Source organism: Fusarium odoratissimum (assembly GCF_000260195.1).
Source record: "Fusarium odoratissimum NRRL 54006 unplaced genomic scaffold supercont1.1, whole genome shotgun sequence".
NCBI lineage: Eukaryota > Fungi > Ascomycota > Sordariomycetes > Hypocreales > Nectriaceae > Fusarium > Fusarium odoratissimum.
The window spans coordinates 4,337,244-4,360,467 of NW_022158687.1; the positions used below are offsets into that span (position 1 = coordinate 4,337,244).

At 50.3% G+C, this 23,224-nt stretch overlaps 5 protein-coding genes across 19 annotated transcripts; 3 read left to right on the top strand and 2 right to left on the bottom strand.

Moving 5' to 3' along the window:
• Window positions 1-1,546: 1,546 nt before the first annotated feature.
• Window positions 1,547-6,934, bottom strand: FOIG_01514 (uncharacterized protein). Of its 11 annotated transcripts, none has more exons than XM_031198453.1 (6): window positions 6,344-6,934; window positions 5,963-6,095; window positions 5,513-5,733; window positions 5,094-5,460; window positions 2,918-5,037; window positions 1,547-2,856 (listed from the first exon to the last, which is right to left on the bottom strand). In XM_031198453.1, the coding sequence occupies exons 3-6, from the start codon at window positions 5,568-5,570 to the stop codon at window positions 2,651-2,653; spliced, it is 2,751 nt and encodes a 916-aa protein (XP_031074219.1). In that variant the 5' UTR covers window positions 5,571-5,733; window positions 5,963-6,095; window positions 6,344-6,934; the 3' UTR covers window positions 1,547-2,650. The 11 variants fall into 11 exon arrangements, with proteins under 11 accessions (XP_031074219.1, XP_031074218.1, XP_031074222.1 ...); XM_031198452.1 differs by having other exon boundaries at window positions 5,963-6,151; XM_031198456.1 differs by having other exon boundaries at window positions 1,547-5,037.
• A 275-nt stretch (window positions 6,935-7,209) lies between these two features.
• Window positions 7,210-9,657, bottom strand: FOIG_01515 (ubiquinol-cytochrome c reductase core subunit 2). Its single transcript, XM_031198458.1, has 4 exons — window positions 9,198-9,657; window positions 8,961-9,135; window positions 8,054-8,898; window positions 7,210-7,993 (listed from the first exon to the last, which is right to left on the bottom strand). Exons 1-4 carry the CDS (start codon window positions 9,444-9,446, stop codon window positions 7,898-7,900), a joined length of 1,365 nt encoding a protein of 454 aa, XP_031074225.1. The 5' UTR covers window positions 9,447-9,657; the 3' UTR covers window positions 7,210-7,897.
• Window positions 9,513-12,283, top strand: FOIG_01516 (DNA-directed RNA polymerase III subunit RPC3). 2 transcript variants are annotated; one of them, XM_031198459.1, is made up of 4 exons: window positions 9,513-10,005; window positions 10,067-10,129; window positions 10,203-10,907; window positions 10,959-12,283. In XM_031198459.1, exons 1-4 carry the CDS (start codon window positions 9,997-9,999, stop codon window positions 12,081-12,083), a joined length of 1,902 nt encoding a protein of 633 aa, XP_031074226.1. In that variant the 5' UTR covers window positions 9,513-9,996; the 3' UTR covers window positions 12,084-12,283. The 2 variants fall into 2 exon arrangements, with proteins under 2 accessions (XP_031074226.1, XP_031074227.1); XM_031198460.1 differs by lacking the exons at window positions 9,513-10,005; window positions 10,067-10,129 and having other exon boundaries at window positions 10,162-10,907.
• A 524-nt stretch (window positions 12,284-12,807) lies between these two features.
• FOIG_01517 (mitochondrial GTP/GDP carrier protein 1) lies at window positions 12,808-14,738 on the top strand. 2 transcript variants are annotated; one of them, XM_031198461.1, is made up of 7 exons: window positions 12,808-13,186; window positions 13,281-13,318; window positions 13,393-13,434; window positions 13,498-13,745; window positions 13,800-13,977; window positions 14,031-14,285; window positions 14,398-14,738. In XM_031198461.1, exons 1-7 carry the CDS (start codon window positions 13,123-13,125, stop codon window positions 14,482-14,484), a joined length of 912 nt encoding a protein of 303 aa, XP_031074228.1. In that variant the 5' UTR covers window positions 12,808-13,122; the 3' UTR covers window positions 14,485-14,738. The 2 variants fall into 2 exon arrangements, with proteins under 2 accessions (XP_031074228.1, XP_031074229.1); XM_031198462.1 differs by having other exon boundaries at window positions 13,281-13,434.
• Window positions 14,739-15,109: 371 nt separating this feature from the next.
• On the top strand, window positions 15,110-23,179 carry FOIG_01518 (uncharacterized protein). Of its 3 annotated transcripts, XM_031198464.1 has the most exons (3): window positions 15,110-15,694; window positions 15,751-22,658; window positions 22,722-23,179. In XM_031198464.1, exons 1-3 carry the CDS (start codon window positions 15,594-15,596, stop codon window positions 22,754-22,756), a joined length of 7,044 nt encoding a protein of 2,347 aa, XP_031074231.1. In that variant the 5' UTR covers window positions 15,110-15,593; the 3' UTR covers window positions 22,757-23,179. The 3 variants fall into 3 exon arrangements, with proteins under 3 accessions (XP_031074231.1, XP_031074230.1, XP_031074232.1); XM_031198463.1 differs by having other exon boundaries at window positions 15,751-23,179; XM_031198465.1 differs by lacking the exon at window positions 15,110-15,694 and having other exon boundaries at window positions 15,712-22,658.
• The last annotated feature ends 45 nt before the right edge of the window (window positions 23,180-23,224 follow it).

Sequence of the window (23,224 nt, forward strand, 5' to 3'; positions counted from 1 at the left end):
GGTAGAGCACGTGAGACATTGTTCGAAGTGCCGGATGTGCTTGGCCCGTAGGCACACAACAGCTTGGAGACACTGAATGACAAGTGAGTTCAATGTACACAACCATTTATTCATAATGCCATGTGACAGGGGGTATTGAAAAAACGAGAGCGGTGTAGCCCCCTTTGAATTGTGATTCAATATCATAAATGTTCCATTGCGTTACCTGCCCAAGGTAAATCGAGTCCAACCGTCAAGCAATTCGATGTTCTGCATCTACCCTGTATGGGTTACCAGCGGATGTTGTTGACACTGCATGCTCTTGCCAATCCAATCAATCAATCATAGGTAGTCTGAAGTACAGCAACACATCACATCACATCGTCATATGAATGTATGCGCTGTGCTTACGCAAATTGCGGGGGTTTGACTCAGAAACCCGATATTGAACCATGGCCCATCCATGATCATTCCCAGCGATTCGAGCCTTTTCTTGTCAACCAGGTAAAGCCGATTTGTTATTCCCCCGGTAAGGCAGGGTCTGTTGTTGATGATCGTCTACTGGGGGGACCCGCATTTCCAAGCCTTCAACGGCTGCTGAATGGACAGTTAGTAAACTCCATCAACGCCTTAACCGCTCTTGAGACAGGGAAGGATGGAAATGCAACGTTGCGGTCACTGGCCATAGCGTTTGGAATAATAAAGATGAACTCTAAATAGAAGGCGGAAATAAAGAGAAGGAAGCTCAAGAAAGCCTGACAGGTACACTATCAGGCTATTCATTTGATAAGCCATTTCCACATCTCGGCGAGATAGATCTAGGCCACTGTCAGGCTATGTAATTACTTCATTCTAGCATACCTTAGGTATTGCTGTAGGGTACTAACCCAAAGTAACCGAGACGTAAGTTTAGTATTCAAGGCTTAGCACTCTCAAGCCCATACAAAGTCAACTGCGAAATGTTGACGTTAAAACCATCGGCTGTCATCCGTGTTAGATCGTTCTTATTCTCTCACCCAGGTAACATTTGAGCTGACTTGACGTGTTCCTTCTCTCATTAATCTTGGTACTTACCTTACTCACATCGGCGTTGTCCGGAAATGTTCAGCCGTGTTCTTTGCCCCGTCCCCTGTTTTAACATGCGCCCTGCTGTGTTTGAAAACTCGCCAGGGTGACGAATGGCGTGAGTTCCCACTAGCCCAGCCGCGCGTGTATGCATGTGAGAACTGTAATATCATGTTGATGAACTGTAAATAGCCGAGGTATTGGAAGTACTGACCTCACCCTCCACTGCCTCCTAACTAAGGCAGGTAGGTACCTGTTCGTACCTTCCATTTCTTCCATTGGCGGTAACTTGGTGCAAAACCCCAGGTTAAGTACCCTTGTATCCGTACCTCTTTTAAGATATCGACCTCCCTCCTCTCTGCCACGAGAACGCATATCGAACGTCGTCTTGGCCACTGACAAGCTACGATATTGGAACCTCATGATTGTCAATGCCAATACCCACCTAGGTACCTAGTCATTCCTCATGCACTGCCATCGCATATATTGTTCAATAGCAACGGTCCTTAAGATTCAATGTAATTGAGAAGTCGTTCAATTGCTAGCATACAAAGTATCCCTCTACAATTACAGTTGTTAATGTCCAGCTTGGTGGGTGAATAAACAGTCACTATCGCACACATCTTCAAGCTGCTTGTACAGGTGAAACCAACATGGACATAGTCCTTTGTCTCATTTTATCATCTGGCTACTTGTGCTGCGTTGTAGATGGTAAGACAATGGTTGATGGGTGAATGCCTTTGCGTCGCGTCGCTTGATCTTGTCAACTCGACTGCTCGACCCCTTTCCTCACAACCAGACCACACTCTGATTCCTTAGCTGCCCCATTTGTCACTGCTCTTAGCAAATACTGTCAAAGATTTGAAGGCATAAACTATTCAGCAACCACCGGAACACTCTCAATGGTGGCATTGCAGTTAGCTCTGGGTTTTGCTTAAAACCGGATTTGCACCGAGTCATTCCCCTACTAAACGTCCGTTCTCACTTGGGCGATAGAAAACCACCCTTAGGCCTCACCTACCACCGCCCAGGTCGCCTCTCAGGTTTCGAGGGTTGCCAGTCCAGATGTTTGGTGTTGGTGTCCCCGCACCCAAGTTTACTAGGCTACCGGCCCAGCCTGTTCGACTACGCTTCCTCAATGCTTGTCCGCTCGGGGAAGCACTGAGAACAGAGACGGGCACTCCGACGCCCCATTTGTCCACTGTTGCCAAGCTACAACCAAACAGCATTGCCAACCCCATTGCCATCCAATCAACATGATAGCAGATGGACAATATCAATGTCGTTTCATCTCTTCCACAGCTGACACCATCCACCGAGCTGCACCGTCCATTAACCCAATGATGTATTTGCTAGCCCAAATACTTAGGCCATCCGAGGCTTAGGCCCCCTTTCATCTAAGCTTTGTCGTGCGAGGTCGCACGAAATTCCTATATTGAAACTCGTATGCAATGATTCACACACTGTTGTCTTGAAAGAGCTCAGGCTCCGGGATAAGTGCGTTAAGGTCTATCTCGGTGAGGCTGCCGCCCAGAAAGGTCATGCTAAGTGCTGCACTTTATTTTATGTGAGGGCGAAGAGGAAACCCAATGCTGAGTTTCAGATTTTATTTGGCTTCCTCTGAAGCCTCTGAAGGTCGAGGGTGGCTGGCGGCAGGCACCGCGTGATTAGCTTGGGGCGTCTGGTGCGTTCCTTGGCCGCCATATCCCTTGCTATAGTTACTGCCACCTCGGTGCTGCCCGCCATACTGGTGGCCCTGCTGTGGACTCGTGCCAAAGTGTTGAGGCACAGGGCTACTATACCCGCCCCTCACTACACTGGCGTTAGTCGCTTGTTAATTCTCTGCGTGGCGATGGGTGTCAGTATGACTTACTTGGACCGCCTTGCTGGCCTGGGTTAAAAACAGGCTGGTTGTACTGCACGTTGGGGCTCATTCCATACATGGGCTGTCCTTGTTGTGACCCCTGATGCGCCATCATCGGCGCCGCGGGACGACCAGGGCTGGGATAGCCATTAATACCAGGGACTGGCTGAGGTCCAGAAGGGGGCATGAATTGCGGGTGTCCTCCAGGATACATCATCTGCGGGCCAGGAACCATTCCTTGAGGTCCAGGTATAAACTGCTGCGGCATCATCATCGGGCCACCCATCTGACCCTGCTGGGGAGCCATATATTGATGATTATTAGAGAAATTGCGGAATTGATTCATCTGAGGCGTGCCAGGTCCCATGAATACTGCCTGGTTGTATGGTACTTGCGGAGAATTGTAAGCTACAGGCACGTTGCTGAGGCGGGGTGAAGCAAAAGACTGAGCCGAGTTTGAGTGCATCATGCGGTGATCGTCGTTTCCATATGGCGGATGGGGAACATGACCATGCTGAGGTGTGTGCATCTGCATGGGAGGCATATGAGGCGAGCCCCTAGGAGCCATGTTGTGCGCGCCCTGCTGGAGGTGGAATGGTAGTTGATGTTGATGTGGAATCTGAGGAACAACATGTTGAGGGTTTGGGGTAGCCAACGCAGGACCGCCAAATGGCTGGCGTTCGAAGTATTCCTTGTAAGTCAAATGCATCGTTGACTCGGGCTTCTCATTGTCTTGGAGCTGCCGCCAGGTGGGCAGTGTATCGAAGGAAGGGCGCAGGCCGGCGTTTTCGTCCCAGTTTCTCCCTTGAGGGGGTGTCAAGGTCTGGATATGAGAGAGTATATAACATTTCTTGACATCAATGGCCTTTGTCTTACGGCGGATGAGCTGACCATCGGAAACGCCACTGCTTGCTGAGGAATTGACATTGTTAGCAGCAGATCGAGGACTCGAGGCTGCACTGGCGTGGCTATTGGGATTGAAGGCAGCCGCGAACGGGCTGGGCCTGAATTCGTGGCTATTCGGGTTCAGCTTTGCACCCATATGGCTGGGGTTGCCGCTGAGGCGTCGGTTATAGCCAGCTTCGACACCACTAGCTGGCCCTGTTGGAGGAGCACGGGTTTCCTGACTAGGAGTGTGTCCCTGATGGGTTGCAGGAGGTTGAGAGTATTTTTGTTGTTCAACATTGCGTAATCGCTGGGCCAGAGTGCCGGTTTGTTGTTGTGGAGGCACATGGGGACGGTTGTTTCGATACTGCTGTCCATGATAGGGCTGCTGAGCGTACTGCTGGCGAGCACCAGGATGACGAGGTTGTCCCCCGGCTGCAGGCGTAGGCTGAGCACCGGCAGGACCACGGGCTGCTCGGGTATCACTGGGAGGAGCAGATGCACCAGCCGTAGCTGGTGCACCTTGACCAGAGGTTTTAGCCTGGGAGTCTTTTGATGGAGCAACCTTCTCCTTAGTCACGGCAGTAGCCTTGGCCTTGGCCACCTCTTCGGCATTTTTGATAGCCTTGGCCTGGATTTCTTGTTGCTTGAGGGGATCCTTGGCTATGATGGAGACTAAATCTGTAGGGACTGGAGTTGAGAGTTTGAAAGAGTTGGCAAACTTCTTTAACTCTGTCAACTTGACCTCTTTGTCCTGCTTGGCTTTGTTGCTTCTAGCCTTCTCGGCGTTCTGTCGTTGCTGGCTAGCAAATGTCTTGAATTCTTTTAACACATCGTGTTCGACTGTGGAAGTAGCACTGGGAGCAGGAGCAGCCTGACTTCCAGGAGCTGGGGCAACTTTGGCGGTATCGCTTGACTTGGTCTCGGCCGCTTTGCCATTAGCAGGCTTTGAGTCATTGATCGAGGGCTCTGTGACCTTGACCTCTGCCGGAGCTTTCTGCGCATCAGTTTTCGGCATTGATCCGTTCTTGATAGCGTCGGAGGACTGAGCTTTGGACTCTTCAGGGGCTGGCGGAGCCTGCTTCTTGGGTGGTGCTTTGATCTGGGAAGAAATGATTGCAGGGTCAATAGGGGCACCTTTGACACTAGATTGAGCCGCGGGTGCCCGCTTGGCTGGCGGAGTGTACTTGTTCTCACGCCCAGCGGACAGAGGCGGGAAGTCTTGGCGCCGAACACCGCTGTATCTGTAGGAGAACTATGGTTAGCCATACGAAGAAATGGTTGGGAAAGGGATAGTTACTTGTCCTCTTCATCACCCCCATCATCTCCGCCGACGTAGTCCATGATACGTTCCTCAGCCACGTGAGCAGTAGTGGGCGCACTGCGTTCAATTTCGCGCGCCTTCCTGTCTGCTGCAGCTATCCTCTCTCTGTATTCTGGGTGGTTCTTATCAATAGCGGTAGTGTAGAAGTTCTCATCGTAATTGGTTTTCAATCCAAAGAGCCTCTCATTCTCGGCGAACTGATCCCAATTACCGCTACCACTAGACTTCTCAAGGCCGCCATTGAAGGTATCGTTCGAATCGGGGACCCAAGGTTGAAGAACCCGCTCGTTACCGAATCGATTTTTGGAGATGGCAGTATCGGTTCGGAATGCAGCCCGGCCTCCTATAGCACCCAGGATTAGATAGTTCTTGCTCGAAAAGACTGCACAACAAACCATTTTGTTTGCCCCCAGACCCCCCACCAGCTATTCCATCCTTCTTCGGAACGGGCATATTCAAAAATGCTCCAGTCGTTATGTAAATTCTTAAAAGAGAGTCAAGTTTTACGAAGCTCGGCCACCATTCAGGTAACCAGAAAGAAGCTCAAGTGACGATGTGGGATGATTGTGGGTGTTTCGTTTGGGATCGCAGAAGGACGGGAAGCGACTTCGTGATTCTAAATAGACGCAGATGTTAGCCTTCCAAGGGCTATGAAGTCTCTCTGCTCAGACGTAAATGGCAGGGAGAAAAGAGCTCAGCAGTGTATCATTAGAGGCCACGTCCTGATACTATGACGTGACGACAGTGGATTACACGACAATCGTGGGGTTTGGGGATGCTCGATAAGGGGAAATACCAAATCGACTTGGTAGAGGGGGAGAGATGGGTATAATGCAACGACTTACTTTGCGATAACGCTTGAGGAGATCAATACAATAGTCGGGCGATACGGTGACTACCTTATGGAGCTGGGCTGAGTCTGCTGGGCCAAGGCCAAAGCTATAGTAAACTTGCCAAACGCTCACTTCTGACTCAATGCTGAGAAGGTTAGTAACTGTATGCATACATTCATATGTAGAGCCGTTTCTGATCCACTAGATAGAATTCCGGTGAGCGTTGTGTGCTTGGGAGTTAAAAAATAAAAAAATAAAAAAAGAGAGAGCGAAATAGTAGGGAGGCCAAGCCGAGCAGTTGTGTGAGGAGAAGCGAAAAGGCGGCTCCAACGAAAACGCTGTCAGGAAAACGGGCGAAGAAAGTTAAAGACGAGGGGCTTCGAGTGGCTTTACCTCGCGAGGTCTCTAGAGACAGAAAAAAAAAACCCAGATACAATGATCTAGAGCGTCGTCCAGCTCGCGTGCCGTTAAAATTGCCTTGCAATGGGCAATAAGAGCATGGAGCGAATGCGGAAAAGGAGGGTTTGAGTCGTGGTTGGAAGGGAGAGTCGAGACGATGAGCGACGAGGATTTGGTGGTAGTCGAATTGGTGGTTGAGGCTTGGGGACTGAACCTTCACTCCGCGAGGTACCTACCTAAGGGGATGGCACAGTACAGGACAGAACAACACAGTAAGTGGAGGTCAGGTCACAGTGGCAGTACCTTAATGGAGGGTCAAAGGGTAGTACTTACTTAAGGTATACAGGTAAGCCGCCTCCTCTGTTGCTGTTCTGCTGGACCAGAACCCTCTCTTTTAGTTTGCTCAGGGACAGACAGCCGCGGAAAGGCTGTTTCCTCCCGGTAATGGGTCCCCTGCTTAATCTTTTACTGTCGTGAGTGTCATGTTTGGCCAGTGTCGTGTGTCTGAATGCCTGTAGGTACAGTTGACAATTCTGTGGGTCGCTCTCGAAAGCTGTGCCTTGTGAGTGGTTTCCCTAACCTAAGCTTTGACATCCATCCTACTAACAATAACTTAGGTTATTCGTTATCCATGGGTGTTTTAGTAGTACGATCCATCATGTCTTATAGGACTCATCGACTTCAACAATTGGTAACAAATCACAATATGCACAACCGCCCTCAGTTGCAATGAAATAGTGAGGCAGTCTAGACCGTACCCCAGCTCCATTTTCTTCTTTCTACCTAGCAGGTATCCAGTTGTGAATGTGCTTCTACTACGGAGTACGTATGAAAGCTTACACGCTTGTTGCTATAAAAGTGGGCGTTGCTGGGGATGCAGTGGAGATATGGTACAGTGCGCATAACCCGCATGGGTATTGAATCTTCAGCGCTTGCAGTGACATTCAGCTTCTATTGAGGTATCATTAGAAAACATGCAAAGGCCCAATGCATGTCCAAACACGAGAGGAGAGGGGCTATACTGGTGTAGACGCAGTGTTGGTGGTACAACTTGTGTACCCACGAATACGATGCTGACTGCAAGTTTGGGGCAGCGACTGGTTTTCAAACGTATGAGTGGCTGTAGTAACCTGACCGGTTCTGGATTCGCCGAGTTGCATACGAATGTTTTCAACTCTAGGATGTCTGGCGAGAATCCAGAGTTAAGTCTGGTGCGAAAAGAGGCTCAAGTTGCCTTCAACATTGCGGCCCTTACGGGTTGACTGGTAAGGCCATCTTTGAGCCCTCACAACTCTTTACCAAAGCGTACGTCGGCAAAAGAAACCCTGTAAGGTGCTGCCTCTGAATGCAATACAACAGATCAAACTCGATCTGTCTTCGCGAGAGATAAGCGTCACAAAGCTCATGTAACGTAAAATTGATGATGGAGAACAAAGGGGCCTAAAATGGATCAAAGGATTTCTACTACAAATATTCACAAAGAGGTCAGCCTCTCCCACATGACTTCTAAACTGTTGGTACAAGTTGTTTTCTCTCTTGGACCTCCATTTATACTCGCAGACCAATATCCTCAGCGTAGGGCAGCACGAACAGATCACCGACAGTTGAAACGGTGGCCTTACCCTCAAGGAGAGTCTTGGCAGCCTGTAAAGGGAATGATTAGTCTTATATAAACATTTGACAAGAGTCAGGGTAAGTTCTTACAGTTTTAATGGTTTCAGCGGAGACACCATCGATAGCCTTGGCAATGGCAGCAGAGTCGTAAGGCTTGCCGCTATTGACGATACCAGAGCCAGCGAGGGCGATACTGGGTTGTCGGAGCTGGTTCTGGTTCAGAAGGTTGAACTTAGCGTTGGCAACGGCCTTCTTGACATCCTCCTGGCTCGCTTGGCCATCTGCTATGCTCTTGAGCACCTTGACAGTCTCCTCAGCACCCTTGCGGACAGAGGCAGCGGGACCACTGAGCTGAACAGCAAGGAGACCAGCATCGGAGTAGGTTAGGTTGGAGGTGTTGACAGTAAGACCGGAGGTGCCAGCAGTGGCCTTGGCCAGCAGGCTAAAGCCAGGAGCCCACTTGATGGTGGACTGACCACCGAGGAGAGCAGCCAGCACAGCGTGCTCAGGCTTGGTAGAGTCGTAACCGGAGCCGGGGAAAGCAATGACAATAGAGTTGCCAGCACTGGAGCTTGTTCGCTGCTCACCACCAAAGTACTTGGTGGCGTCCGTCTTGAGAGTTTGGCCACTTCGAGGGGTAGAAGGCACGTCCTTGAAGAACTGGCCAACCCACTTGGAGAGAGAATCGGGAGAGGCACCGTCGGCAATGAGAGCAATGTTGGGCTTAGCGTAAGCAACGTCGGCGTAGCTGGCAATGTACTCCTCGTTCAAGTACTTCTGGTAAGGAGTTGAGGAGCTGGGGAGGAGGGAGGAGCCGAGACCAGTGTGGAAAGCGATAGCGTGGGCGTTGTCGAGAGCAGTGGCGGCGACGTCGGCGTTGAGGGCAGCCTGCTTGGCGTGGAGAACACGCTCAACATCCTCGTGGAACTCGTGAGCTAGCAATCCTCATTAATATGGCTCAAATGTATATGTAGTGTACGGTTGAATGTTTACTCACTGGTATACTTGGTCAGGGAGATGACCTCAGCGAGGAGCTCGGTGAAGTAAGGCAGATCCTCGCGGAGAAAGCTAGCTTCGACAACAACAGCCTCCCTGGAGTGAGAGGAAGCCAATTGGCCACCAAGAAGCTCAGACTCGCGAGTAATGCGAAGACCAGATCGTCGCTGGGTGTTCTACATAGAGCCAGCAAATTAGCTCAAGTCGTTTATTTCCACTCGATGCTCTCGTCTCTCACCTTGAACGCAAATTCGGCAAGGCCAACAGAAAGGCCAGGAAGAGGCTGGTAGCGAGTACCAGCCTTGGCCACAACAGCGAGCTTAGTAGTAGGACCGTGAGCATCCCGCGAGGCAACCTTGAGGCCAGTCACATCCGAGGTCTCGTATGATCCGGTCGAAGCAGCGGCGGCGTAGGTTCTTCGCTGGACGCGGCAGGCCTGGCGGGCAGCCTGCTGCGCAGTTCGCGCAAGGGACGATCTCGAGATCATATTCGCGGGTGATGGCGTAGGCAATTGGCGATCCTTCGGCCGTCTAGGTGAAGCAATTGATCTCCAAGAGAAGTGCCTCGTCGAAAAGGTCCCGTCTAATTTTCGGGTCTACGGGGACGAGAGAAAATGTCACGTGATTGGCTCCGGTCAGCCAGATTTCCATCCGCGGCATTGGCTCATCAGTGTGACTTCAGCGACATTTGAACTGGCTTTGGCGCTAGGGAAAGAATGAATAGCATTGAAGTTTTGAACCCCACCTATTGTGAGGACAGGCCTACCAGCTGCTGACTTACATCAGAGTTGCAGGCAAAAATTAACTTAACGATCCATTAGCATTTGCGCTGGAAAAAAAAAAAGCATCCCAGCCTTCTTGCTCTCTTGTTTTCTTTTCCACCCTTTAACCTTACAGCTAGCATTACTGATAACGAGACTCTCGATCTATTCTTTTCCAGGCCCTCAGTTCTTCTTTTATGGTTTTTGTCAATCAATGACGTTCCGGTAGCAAGTGTGGAAGCTCTAGAGATAGTGAGAGGATCTCTAGGAGCAAGCAATGCTCGTTGTGAGTCGAAGCAGCTCGACAACCATTTATGACATACCAGCTGACAGCCCTTTCACGGCAGACAAAACACGCCGCTGAGCTTTGTGCTCTCCTAGTTAATGATCTCCATGGCGAACTTCCTTCGGTACGTAATGTTTTATGTTATGGTTGTTTGGATACAAGCGAGGTTGTGGGGCTGACTTGCTCGTCGCAAACAGCGAATCTTGAATGCACTACTCACAAAAGGCCGGTCGACCATTGCGCAACTGGCCCAACACACGTCTCTCACGCCGCGATACTTACGAAATGGCATCGCTGTTCTGATACAGCAAAACCTTCTTTACCACCACACCGACGCTAATACCGACATCACGTACTACCAAGCCGATGCTGATGCCTGTTATAACCTTGTACGATCAGGGAAGATTCTAAATGTGATTGAGAATCAATATGGCATCGCGGAGCGGGAACTCGCCCAGACTCTGATGCAACTGGGCCATGCCCGAATCGCGGATCTTTCTCAGGCTTTCGGGTCGAGGGCGCCCAAGCTCAATGGACATACCAACGGTGAACATAAAACCCACGATGGCCTCATCGAATCAGAAAGTCACCTGAACTCTGTCCTTGTTCGCCTGATTCGAGCAGAAATCGTCGAGACTGTTCGGCCCGAAAGCTTCCGGAACCCTAGGGATGTCTATCGTGAGATCGAAGACGAAGTCACCAAACCTCGACCAGGCGAAAAGGTCACCAAAGGAAAGATCGAGGCTCAACGCGAGGTCATCGAACGCTCTAGAACATATAGAGACCAGTCCAAGACTTTGAAGCGTCAGCTTGACATGAGCGGAGGTCCCAAGCCAAAGAGACGGAAACTTGTTAATGGAGCAACGCAAAATGGTCATGGATACGATGCTCCAAAACTGAACGTAAGAACGTCCAATGATTTACGAATTGATTTCACGACTGACATTCAACAGCCCAATGTGGTGATCAAGATAAACTACGAAAGATGCTTGGTTGAGCTGCGGAACCAGAGACTTGCAGAACTCGCAACAGAAATGCTTGGGGAAGTCACTGGTGAAGTTTACCGCACAGTGCTCGATCTTTTAACTTCAGATTCTCCAAGGTGCCAGTCTGACCCTCTACTCGATGAAGTGACTCCTGGACAACAACCAACTGTGACAACTATCGACATATTCGAGCACCTGGACGAAAATATCAACGTACAAAATGGGATCGGCAAAACTCCAAGAGATAAAATTGACTCACAGAGTGCTGAAAGGATCAGGGAGACAGCGCCGGAGTCAGATGACGATTCTGACGATTCAGATGCCGGTCCTCCGGGTCGAAGAAAGACGTTTGACGTTGACGATGAAGATGATGGATGGGCTGACGACAACCATGATGGTACAGCTAATGGGGAACAAGAAAACAGAGTAAGATTTGAAGATGCTACGAATGGAAACGATACTCGAATCTCCCAGATGCGCCGTCATCTTCTTCTCCTCGCAGAAAGCAAGTATCCGTTCATCCGTCACTGTGGGATGTACGGCCGCGGGCAATGGACAGTGGATTTTAGTCGCCTTGTAGGCAAGCTGCGGGAAATCGAACTGGACGCTATTATTGAACAATCCCACGGCCGCCATGGTCTACGCTTGACCCGCATTCTCCGAGAAAAGGGCAAGCTTGACGAGAAGATGCTTCCAGCCGCCGCACTCATGAAGAAGGGTGACGTACAAGGCAAAATGCTTGCGATGCAGATGGCAGGTATAGTGGATGTTCAAGAAGTGCCTAAGGATAGCAGTCGACTTGCCAATCGAACGCTCTTCTTCTGGTACTTTGACAAAGAGCGAACCCAAACGCAGGCACTGGATGACATTTACAAGGCTATGCTCCGGTGCCTTCAAACCTTAGAGGTGGAGCGCCACAAGGAACGAAATATTCTTTCTTTTGTTGAGAGGAAGGACGTGCAAGGCAAAGAAGAGGAGGTCATGACCGCAGAGCATTACAACAAGTACAACAGGCATCTGGGAGTGCAGGACAAGCTTCTCGGTCAAGTCATGAGGTTAGATGAGTTGGTATCTGTGCTTCGTGATTATTGAGGAGTAGAAAGGAGACGCCAAAGCATATATGTATTCCTCCCAGCTCAAACCTCGCTTGGAATTGGCGGTTGGCGTGGGTACTGGGTACTAGCGTTGGGTAGGAGCTTGGCCTTGCATCATCTCTGCATCCATATTTTAAACAACAATCCGCGAAAAGAACACATTAAATTGCCTTTTTTTTTTTTTTTACATGCTCCTCGCCTTTGCTTCGTGGCTTCTTGATCTTTTGATTTGTTGTTGGTGAAGGTAGGACTTGGTGTTGTAGGTGCGATGGCCATCAGCAAGCATGCGTGTCCATATGACCAGACAGACATCGTTTACCTGCAAACACTGGCCTATCTACCTAGTACTGTGTATTTTACTCACAGGGAAACTTCATTTTAGTTCTTGAACTCTAAGAAGCCCCGTACTTCAAGTCCTAAATCACTTTGCCTTGGTAGCTTCTTTCGTTATTTCGAGACTGTGACTTTGAGGCTCGAATATTGAGCTCTCGGCCCCCGGGAACAATAGTATCCGGCTATCATGGCGTTGCTTCCGCGATGAGTTTGAACCTCGTCAAGTGTTCCTGGTTCATCATTTCAAGACGGTTATAGAGGGAATTATCGCGGCTATAGGGTACCGTGATTACTTGTTAGTGGCTTGTATAAACTGTGGCTCGTGCTTGGCCAGGGGTTGTTGAGGGTCGAGATTCAAGAGTGGAGCCTCTCTCAACACACCAGAGAAAAAAAATCCTATGGAATCCGTAGACGGATAGCTAAAAGCTCCACGATTCTCCGACGTCGGTACATACAAGCGCAAATACGCCAGGGTGATTTAGCAGGGGTTAAGAACAAGGCCAGGGGATTCCTAGGAACTGAAAAGAGATAAGTGCATTGGGCGACAGGAAAAATTTCCCAAGCAGCCAGCTCTTGAGTCTTATACCCGAACTCTTGCTCTCGCGACAAGCTCACGATTCTGTTTTTTTAAACTTCGTGAAACTCCTGGGAACTACTGTCAAAGCAGTATCTTGATCTGATTTGTATTACTCTATCTCATCAAGATGTCTCCTCCCGTCGCTGCTGGTCGCGAGAAGGAGTCCGGCCTGGCTCGTGTCCTCGGCTCTGGTACGTTTCACTCCAATTGAGAAGGCGACTATGCTATTGCTTTACGATTTCCTGCAATCGATATCTCTAGTTCGAGCTGACAACATCTTGACAGGTTCCGCTGGTATTGCTGAGCTGGCCGTCTTCCATCCTGTACGGAACCCCACCTCTTTTGAGCACAACCAGTTGCGACAAATCTTGGAGTTGTTCACTAACCCCTCCACAAGGTCGACACCATTGCGAAGCGGTTGATGAGCAACCAGACTCGTGTAAGCAACCTACCTCTCTTGATGCATGCCATTGGACAAGATATTGACAGTTTGTGCTTGTAGATATCCAGCGCCAGCGAATTGAACAAGGTTATCTTCAAGGACAAGGCCACCGCTCCCCTCGGACGAAAATTCGTTTCTCTCTTCCCTGGGCTGGGATACGCCGCCGGTTACAAGGTCCTCCAGCGTGTGTACAAGTATGGTGGCCAGCCTGTTGCCCGTGATTACCTCTCCAAGCACTATGGAGCAGACTTTGAGAACGCCTTCGGCAAGAAGACTGGAAAAGCCATCATGCACTCTACTGCTGGAAGGTAGGATATGAAGACCTTTGTTTCTCGAGAAGCTTGAACTAATGCGCCCCACAGTCTGATCGGTATTGGTGAGATTGTTCTCCTACCTCTTGACGTCCTCAAGATCAAGCGTCAGACAAACCCCGAGGCTTTCCGTGGCCGTGGCGTCCTCAAGATCGTTGCCGATGAGGGTTTCGGCCTGTACCGTGGTTGGGGCTGGACTGCTGCTCGTAACGCCCCTGGATCTTTCGCTGTATGTGTGACATTCTGCTCCTTGAGTTGCTTTGGAAGACTAACTTGGCGTAGCTGTTCGGTGGATCTGCTTTTGCCAAGGAGTACATTTTCCATCTTGAGGATTACAACAAGGCCAGCTGGTTCCAGAACTTTATTGCTTCTATTGCTGGCGCTTCCGCTTCTCTCGTTGTCTCTGCTCCCCTTGACGTTATCAAGACCCGTATCCAGAACCGAAACTTCGACAACCCTGAGAGTGGCTTCCGAATTCTCTCCAACATGGCCAAGAACGAGGGTCCTGGAGCTTTCTTCAAGGGACTTGTCCCTAAGGTACGTTCACCAGCATAGAAAGTGGTGGCCGTCTTTCTGCGGCCCGCCATCTCCCGATCAACTCCCGTCCCCACTCTAGAACTTCTAGACGCTAACTTATCCCGCCCTGCAGCTGCTCATGACTGGTCCCAAGTTGGTCTTCTCTTTCTGGCTTGCCCAGACTTTGATTCCTGCCTTCGACACTGCTTTCAAGAAGTAGAGATGAGATTATGGAATATTTGAATTCATGTTAAAGATAAATATACGAATCTAGATAGGTACCATCTGGACGGTGATGACGAAGAAGGCTTAAATGGGAGTTTAGACGGATTAGGTTATTTTGGGTTTGCTACGATAGACACGCCGCTGCACCGATATGAGAGGATCGGCTTCGCTTGGAAGCCAGGTAATCTGTTAGTGAAGCAGTGGAGAGGCACTCAACTCTGTATAAATAAAGCGATTTGATTTGATACATGTCATCTGTTCTAATGAGGTACCTATGTGAGACAAGAAAATTCAAGGCCAAGCTTGATCCTAGGCGACAAAAATATCTAGGTAAGCCAGCCTGAGCTTGAGGTATTCTTGAATGATTTCGTCTGGGCACCCTCTTGTAAAGTCTGAAGTTTTCTTTGAGACTTGGAGGATACCTTATTGAAAGGCGTGATGTGATGGTGCTGGAATTGCTCACCCTCACCGTCACCTACCAGGGCATTAGAGCGGTAGGCACAGTTGCATTGTTTAGATTTGCTCGATACAGCCGCGAGCAAGGTCATGATCCCTGTTGAATTCCACAATGATGTATTTCATAGGCCCCTCTTCACAAGGCGGTCCAAAGGCCCTCAATTCGTGGTGTGATCTGCTCTGTTGTGAGCTCGTGATTTGCCAATGTCAACCGGGGGTGCGGTACAACGACAGCCTAACGTCGAGTTAATTGTCAGTGCAGGAGGTTGCTCGGCAACCAACCGGGCCCGAAACAAAAAATAAACCAGGTTGCGGTTACCGCAACGGACAGCCAAAGATTGAGTTATAGCTTCTCCCAACGCCATCTGAATTAAACAATGCAACCAACTTTGATGCTCTAACTTCATTTCCTCCGATTCCACCACCCTCTTGTATCTGATACCGTCTTGGATTGTTTGTTATACTACCTGCTTTCCTGCTTGTTAGTTGCAACGAATATATTCAGAACTTACACCGCATTCCTCAATCCCCACCGACTTTGTTTGCGCTCTTGTAAATAGCGTGGCTGCGGCGCCGTCCGCATTCTTGCCATCGAGACGAATACACTTCTCACATACCATTACTTGTTTCCAAGGAACCAGGCCAGACATGTCTTCTTCGGAGCGAGACAGTTCTTACGACGGGGACTTTCAGCTGAGACATCAACAGTCGGCTTCTTCAGATCCCAATTTTCGAGCACTTGTTCCAATGTAAGTTTTCTTGTATATGCCCTCATGCATCTCTTGCGCCGACTAACAGGGAACAGGTGGGACAGCTCTGACCCCGAACGCTGCCCCCCTCCACTGCCTCTGAATCCGGGGTCGCCATTAACTTCACGGGTGGGAACTTCGAGCGCTATCGCATCTGCTCACGCTGCACTTAACGAGCGAGCGAGAGAAAGCACCATGGTTCCTACCAAGAGAATAGAGTCCCCGACAAAGGGACATCGCCGACTGCAGTCTTCAGTCCGTGATATCAGCATGATGATCGAGGGTGCTAGCGGCCACAGCTCGCCATCGCGATCACCAGAGCGTCAACAACGTCCAGAGACGCCCTCTCGGCCGCGGGATGCTGATAATCGGCCAAACGAAAAGGACTCTGTAGTGTCGAGCACGACACCAGTACCTGGACCTAGCTTGACGCCGATTCTGCGTCCTGCAGTTCGACGGCCTCCTCCTCAAAGCATCCTCGGCGAAAACACACCTCCGCAATCGTCCACCATGCTTGCTCTTCAACACATGACCTCATCCACACCTGTCAAAGAACCGGAGAACCCTCTTACGGATATCACAAATGGCTCATTAACCTTGCCAAAAGGTCCCCAGAATCTAGAAGCGTTGTCGGATCAAATTCTCAGCCTGACTAGCATTGCGACAGGACTTCAGAAGGAGATGTCTCAGTTGAGCCGTCGAAGCAGGGACAATGCTACGGATCTCCTTAGCCTCAAGGAGGCTACAAATTCGAGAGATGAAGATATCCGCAGAAGCCTCAGAGAGCTTTTGGGGAGCCATGGCAATGGCAACGATGGCCATAATAGGCTCCCTCCAGCTCGGGACCCCTTTGGAGGATATTACCTGGACAACAAGCCACACAATCTCTCTCCACCAAGCACCAGGGGTTTTCATCTCCCTAGAATTCCCTCTCCCAAGAGCTTTGGCGACTCAATTGAGCGAGGGTCCATCAGCACACCCTCTCTTGCTGGCTCTGAGGCGCCACCCTCCGTCGTTCTTCTGGAGCGAATCATTCGGGAGATGGGCACCAAGGAAGGGCAGGAGTCTCTGCTCGGCCGGTTACAGGAAGTTTCCAACAAACTGTCTGGCATGGCCACATCCCAGAAGTTGGACGAAGTCATTGAACAGGTGAAGGCGCAGTCCGAGCAGGCTATTATCCTCGGAAACTCTCTCGGCAGTCCTCATGCGAGCCGGTCTCGTAACCTCAGTTTTGAGTCAGAAAACAGCCGAAGCGATATCATGCCGGGCCAAGCAAGGAGCGCCGTTTCCCAGCGCGTTGAGCACATTATGAAGAATGAAGCTCGTCGAAATTCGGAGCCATCAGCCCGTGGTGCTGAAATTTTGAATGACGACCTCATAAGCATCATTCGCTCTGTCAAAGACAGCGTCTCTCAAGGCGGAGGTCTTACTGCCGAAGTCAAGGCTCTTGTCCGCGAACTGCGAGGCGAGGTCCTGGGCATGGGTCGTGAGATTGGCCGACGCCTCGAGCAGCAAGCATCTCGAAGAGGTGTTGAAGATCATGATACCCCGAGCAAAGATGAAGTCGCTCGCGTTATCGACGAGGGGCTTGAGCAAATGAAGGATCAGCTGAATCATGTTCTTCGCGAGCATAGACGCCAGTCAGCTGCTTCGGTCAACACTCAGAAAAGCGCTGTCGACTACCAAGAGATATACAATGCCATGAGAGCGGCCATCCAAGACAACGAGGCAACCAAAAGTAATTTGCCCGACTTGAGCCGAGAAGATGTAATCGAAGCTGTCAGAGACGCCTGGGAGAACTACAAGCCTGAGATCGAAGTGCAGCAGCTCGGACTTGAGAGGGACGAAGTCTTGGCTTGCCTGAAGCAAGGCCTTCAGGAATATGCGCCCCGCGATGACCATCCTCCCGCTGTGACTCGGGACGAGGTTTTCACTGCCGTTGTAGATGGTCTGAAGCACTTTGTTCCTCCTCAGGTTGATCAGCCCGCCACTCTTTCGAGGGAGGAAATCATTGACGCAGTTCGTGATTGTCTTGAAGAGTTTGAATTCCCTGTGGCCCCAGGTACTGGAAACGACATCACTCATGAGGACGTTGTGCACGCCGTTAGGGAAGGCCTCCAGGACCTCGATGTCCACTCTAGCCGGGCTCTGGTGCCCGCTTCAGCCAGCAATGATGACGTTGCTGATCGTCTCCGGGAGATCATGGAATTTCTGCGACATGAGTTCAAGACGTTGTCTGAAGAGACTAAGGAGACTGTCGCGGCCAATGGACGTGAGACTGAGCAGGTACGGGATGTGACCAAGGATGGTTTTGAGAACCTTCGACAAGCTATGGAGAGTTATGTTGATCGTGCCACTGGCGCTGCTGGCCAGGAAGAGTTTATGGATGACCTTTTGAAGTCTCTGGAAGATTTCAAGGATGAGATGGCAGGTATTGTCTCAACCACCAACCAAGAATCTCGTGAGCAGCTTCAGACTGAGCTCGAGGGTCTCCGCGAAATCGTCAACTCATCTATGGTGCCTGCGTTGCCACCTCAGACCAACAACACAGAGATTCTGGAAGCCTTGAACACCGGCTTCAACAATTTGCGGCAAGAGGTTTTGCGACCACGCGCCGAGACAAGTGAAATCCTCGACGCACTCAATGACGGCCTCAACGACCTCCGGGCAGGTATGGACCGTGTCACGAACAAGCCTACCGACTTAACCGCCAATGACGAAATTCTTGAAGCACTCAAGACTGGACTCCACTCCGTCCGAGCTGATATTGAATCCATTCGCGACAGCAGTAATGACCGCGCCGTTGCCACGCTGGAATCTACACCTCCTGCCAACGACGAAGTCCTAGAAGCACTGAAATCAGGACTCAGTGGCGTACGAGCTGATATCGAAGCACTTCGAGATAGTCAGATAGAGAAAGCGGTCGCTGTGGTTGAGCCAAAGGAGAACGATGAGGTTCTCGAGGCCTTGAAGAATGGCCTCGATGCTCTCCGTGTTGACATCGAAGCTATCCGTCAAAGCACCTCCGAAAAACCCGCGGCACCTGTCGACAACACCACCAACGATGAGGTGATTGAGGCTCTCAAGAACGGGCTTGACTCTCTCCGGGTTGATATTGAAGCCGTTCGTGACAGCAGCGAAAAGGCTATCGCACCGGTCGACAACTCATCCAGCACAGAGTTCATCGAAGCTTTGAAGAACGGACTTGAGTCACTGAAAGCCGATATTGAATTGTCTCGCGACAACAGCGATCGTGCTGCACTCGGAGAGGACACCTCAAACGATGAGGTCATAGTTACTCTGAAGAATGGTCTTGATTCCCTCCATGCCGAGATCGCAGCTCTTGCAGCCCAGGAGAAGCCTGATACTCCCATAGAGAACACTTCAAACGATGAAGTTATCGTCACCTTGAAAAATGGTCTTGACTCTCTTCATGCCGAAATAGTAGCAATCGCTACTGCCCAAAAGGCAGCAGCCGCTCCAGTCGACAACACCACCAATGATGAAGTCATCGAGGCTCTTAAGAATGGCCTTGATTCTCTGCGTACCGACATCGAAGGACTCCAAGAAAGCAACCAGAAAGCTTTAGCCCCAGTTCCAGATACCAAGCCAAACGATGAGGTTCTGGATGCTCTCAGGACAGGATTAGAGTCTCTCCGTTCGGATATCGAAACTCTTCGAGAAAGCAACAATGAACGAGCCATTGCACCTGCAGAATCATCCACCGACGAGAAGATCCTTGATGCTCTCAAAACCGGCCTTGAATCTGTTCGTTCCGACATTGAGGCCTTGCGGGATAGCAACGGCGAGCGGGCCCTTGCCGCAGTGTCAACTGACAACACAAAGGATGACGGACCTTCCGAAAAGATCAAATCGGATGACATCAAGAACCTCGAGGTGCTGATTGCAGGACTTGCCATCAAGATCGACTCTGTCAAGTCTGAGAACCAGGGTGTTCAAAAAGATGATTTGTCTCGTATGGAGGATTTGCTTCGCACAGTTCAGGACAGCGTTGACGAGATCGCCTCTCGGGAGACACTCACAAGATCGGCTTCGGTAAAGAAGAAGAAGGAGGATGGAGAGGAAGAGACCGCTCGTGCAATTGTGGGAGACGGCGATGAGCCTGCATCAAAGGAGGACATGCAAGCCATCGAGACTATCCTGCGCAACACCAAAGGTAAACTGGACGATCTTATTGATGGCGAGCAAGCCGTTCGAAAGGACCACATCGACAATGTGGAGGCCTTGCTTCTTGAGACTCGGGAGACTATGGGATCCCTTACCACTCAATTGGAGACGGTCTCCCGCAAAGAGGAAGTCACGGCCTTGGAAACTCTTCTCGGTCAAGTCTCAACTAGCCTTGATGAGATTAAGGAACACGCTACCAAAGAAAGTGAAAATCCCGACAAGGTCACCAAGGCCGATGTCGAAGCCGTTGAAGCCTTGGCTCTTGAAGTGAAGACAGCTCTCGAATCTTTTACCAGCACCGACCTCGCTCTCCTCGCCCGCAAGGAGGACATTACCAGCCTAGAGGCTCTTCTTGTCAAGAAGGAAGATCTTGCTGGCTTAGAGTCTATTGTCAAAGACTTTCAGGACAAGCTGGATACCACAGTTGACGCTCAGACCAAGGCAATCGCAGTGCGTGATGAGGAGAGCACCTCAGTTGGCGAGCGCGTCACCGAGGTCAAAACCTTCCTTGAGGAACTACAGGGAACCATCAACGTCAAGCTTGAAGAGGGCGCAACTGGTGTCGAGAGCATTAGTAAGCTCCTTGAGACTGTCGGCGAGAAGATCAACAAGAACGAGAACGTCCACCAGGACCTCAAGGACATGCTTGATACCATCAAGGCTGAATTTGAGGACTCGAAGGCTGTTGTGTCCGGCGTCAAGGTCGAGTCTAACGAGAAACTACAAGGGGCAACCGAGACGCTAAGCACCAAGATCGACGAGAAGATTGGTGAGCTCATCACCAAATATGAGACTCTTCAGACTACCCTTGATGATAGAAGCAAGGTCAGCGAAGCCCGGGACGAGGCTATGGAGGCAGCCGTTGTAAGCTCTAAATCTGTCACAGATGAGCTCAAGCTTCTTATTGATACTCTGGGTTCTACTGTCACCGATTCTCTGGAGAAGATGGAGGAGGCTTCTAAGACTGTCTTCACCAAGGTGGAGGAGCTCGTGGCCCGCAGTGAAGAGACTCACACTGAGGACAAGGCCGAGCATCAGCAAACCCGCGACCAAATCACTGAGGCCTTGACGGCTGTTGAGAGCTTGAAAGGAGAGGTCAGCGAGTCTCATCCAAAGATCCTCGAATCTGTCAAGGATCTTCTTCTACTTGTCGGTGAACACTACGAACACTCCAAGTCTTCGACGACCGATATCCAGGACAAGATTGTCGAGCACAAGTCTCCCGAAGAGCTTATGACCCTCCTAACACTTCTCACTGATGACAAATTTAATAACACACATGTTCATGAGAAGTTGGATAAGCTTATCGAACAAATCTACAACGACTCGGAAGTCAAGGAACGCCTCGACAAAATCATCGAGGAAAAGTACAACGACACAGAGGTTCGCGAGAAGCTAGACAAGATCATCGATGAGAAGTACGACGATTCTCAAGTGCATCAGAAGCTCGCTACCATCATCGAGTCCAAGTATGATGATTCAGAGATTCGGGAAAAGCTTGAGAAAATTATCGAATCTAAGTATGACGACGCCGAGGTGCGGGCTAAGCTTGACAAGATCATCGAAGAAAAATACGACGATGCACCAATCAAGGAAATCCTTGGCATGCTTGTTGAGCAGAAGTACGACGATACGCCCGTCCGTGAGAAGCTTGATCTGATCATGGACTCCAAGTACGATGATACTTTGGTCCGCGAGAAGCTCGATCTGGTTCTGGATGGCCGATATGACGACGCTGTCGTGCAAGAGAAGCTCGACAAATTGGTCGACCACAGCGCCGTTGCCGATCATGCCTTTAGTCGCCTTGATACGTTGGACAAGGTTCATGCCTCAGTAGTCCAGACAGCTGCTGATATTTCTGAGTTCCTCTCAGCGCAGAAGCAGCGAATTGAGCAGGCTCACGAAGACCATACCAAGACTCTCCAAGAGACCATGGCATCTGTGGAACGCAAGCTCGCGGAGAAGGATCACGTTGAGGCAGCAGTTGCAAGTCTCCGAGATGAGGAGGAGAGGCTTCGACAGAGTGTTATGACGTTGAGAACGGAACAGGAGAGTCTGATACGACAGAAGACACGTTTAACTGGTGATGTCTCTTCCCTTGAGACGGCTCTTCATATGCGCAAAGAGGAGCTCTACGACATGGAGTCTCGTGCAGAAAACCTGGAGCGCCGGATCCTCGAGGGTGTCATGGACCATTCTCGAGTCCTTCTCATGGCAAAGGCCAATAGGAACGGTGGCGATGCTATGAGCCGCAAACGTGTTAGAAAGCCTGCCAACGAGGAGGAGTCTCCGGAAGCAGGTGCACATGGCCGCAAGTCTATGGTGGGCATGGCACTGAATGCTAAACGCAATTTGGCTGCTCCAGTACAGAACGGAGTAGGTCGCAGAATCGTTTCGCTCAGCCAGATCAACAACAATGTAGCTTCTGGAGGTGTCAAGCGCAGCCAGAGCGTACGAACCCCCTTGGGCGGCGGTAAAACATACCGCAAGCGAAGCTGGGGTGGTAATCTCGACAAAGGCCTCGCTGACAATGACAAAGAGAACACTGTCAATGAGACTGTCGAGGAGGTTGATGAGGCAGATGTCAAGTCAGCAACAGCGCCAGAGGCGACAGAAGCCTCCACAGACGAGACAATAGTCATTGAATCGACACCCAATGATGAGGAAGCGGACGGTGGCGAGGGCAGCGACAGCGACAACGAAACCTTGAGAAGAAGCAGTCGAGGTACCGTAGTCACGAACAGCACAGATATGTATACGGATGGTGACGAGTATAGTGAGTACAGTTATACCGAAAGCGAGTGGACAGAGAGCAATGTTGGGACTGATGCAGGATCAGTGCAAGGCAACGAGGTAGTGGTCTATGGGAATTAACGCGGAGGAGTAATGACGACAAGCTTGATTTAGCTGGCATACCATTCATGTTCATTTCGAGATGGAAACGAGACAGAGGAGACTTGGGTTTGGGTGTGATGTTTATTTGTTAAAGGCATTGATTGTATGACGAAGCGAGCGTTCAGGATTGGCATGGGCTTTGATCAGATTGGAGACTTTCCCTCCCCCCCCCCCCCCCCCCCTTTTTCTTAGTATTCGTAATCTGCTTAGATCGGCTTTGATGAGAATAATGTTTTCTTGATAACTTTAGTAACAAACGAATGTACGAATCAATAACTTTACTGAGACTGTGCTCATGGATATGATATTGAGAGGATTCAACATCCGGGGGGCACAGTCCAAATGCAATGGCGGCTCAAGGTCATATCAAATCCATCCTGAGTAGAAAACCAAAAAGAAAACGAAAAGAAAAAGAAAAAGAAAAAGAAAGAGAAAAAGGACGGGGAT

Excerpts from the sequence above, each read along its gene's own strand:
- FOIG_01514 (XM_031198453.1), bottom strand. The coding sequence starts at position 5,570 with ATGCCCGTTCCGAAGAAGGATGGAATAGCTGGTGGGGGGTCTGGGGGC. Across the intron at positions 5,038-5,093 it reads GGGGGTGATGAAGAGGACAA|ATACAGCGGTGTTCGGCGCC; the intron begins GTAACTATCCCT and ends GTTCTCCTACAG. Across the intron at positions 2,857-2,917 it reads AGGCCAGCAAGGCGGTCCAA|TGAGGGGCGGGTATAGTAGC; the intron begins GTAAGTCATACT and ends ACGCCAGTGTAG.
- FOIG_01515 (XM_031198458.1), bottom strand. The coding sequence starts at position 9,446 with ATGATCTCGAGATCGTCCCTTGCGCGAACTGCGCAGCAGGCTGCCCGC. Across the intron at positions 8,899-8,960 it reads CTCCCTGACCAAGTATACCA|CTCACGAGTTCCACGAGGAT; the intron begins GTGAGTAAACAT and ends GAGGATTGCTAG. Across the intron at positions 7,994-8,053 it reads CCGCTGAAACCATTAAAACT|GCTGCCAAGACTCTCCTTGA; the intron begins GTAAGAACTTAC and ends TTCCCTTTACAG.
- FOIG_01516 (XM_031198459.1), top strand. Across the intron at positions 10,130-10,202 it reads TCCATGGCGAACTTCCTTCG|CGAATCTTGAATGCACTACT; the intron begins GTACGTAATGTT and ends CGTCGCAAACAG. Across the intron at positions 10,908-10,958 it reads ACGATGCTCCAAAACTGAAC|CCCAATGTGGTGATCAAGAT; the intron begins GTAAGAACGTCC and ends GACATTCAACAG.
- FOIG_01517 (XM_031198461.1), top strand. The coding sequence starts at position 13,123 with ATGTCTCCTCCCGTCGCTGCTGGTCGCGAGAAGGAGTCCGGCCTGGCT. Across the intron at positions 13,187-13,280 it reads GGCTCGTGTCCTCGGCTCTG|GTTCCGCTGGTATTGCTGAG; the intron begins GTACGTTTCACT and ends ACATCTTGACAG. Across the intron at positions 13,435-13,497 it reads TGATGAGCAACCAGACTCGT|ATATCCAGCGCCAGCGAATT; the intron begins GTAAGCAACCTA and ends TTGTGCTTGTAG.
- FOIG_01518 (XM_031198463.1), top strand. The coding sequence starts at position 15,594 with ATGTCTTCTTCGGAGCGAGACAGTTCTTACGACGGGGACTTTCAGCTG. Across the intron at positions 15,695-15,750 it reads TTTCGAGCACTTGTTCCAAT|GTGGGACAGCTCTGACCCCG; the intron begins GTAAGTTTTCTT and ends AACAGGGAACAG.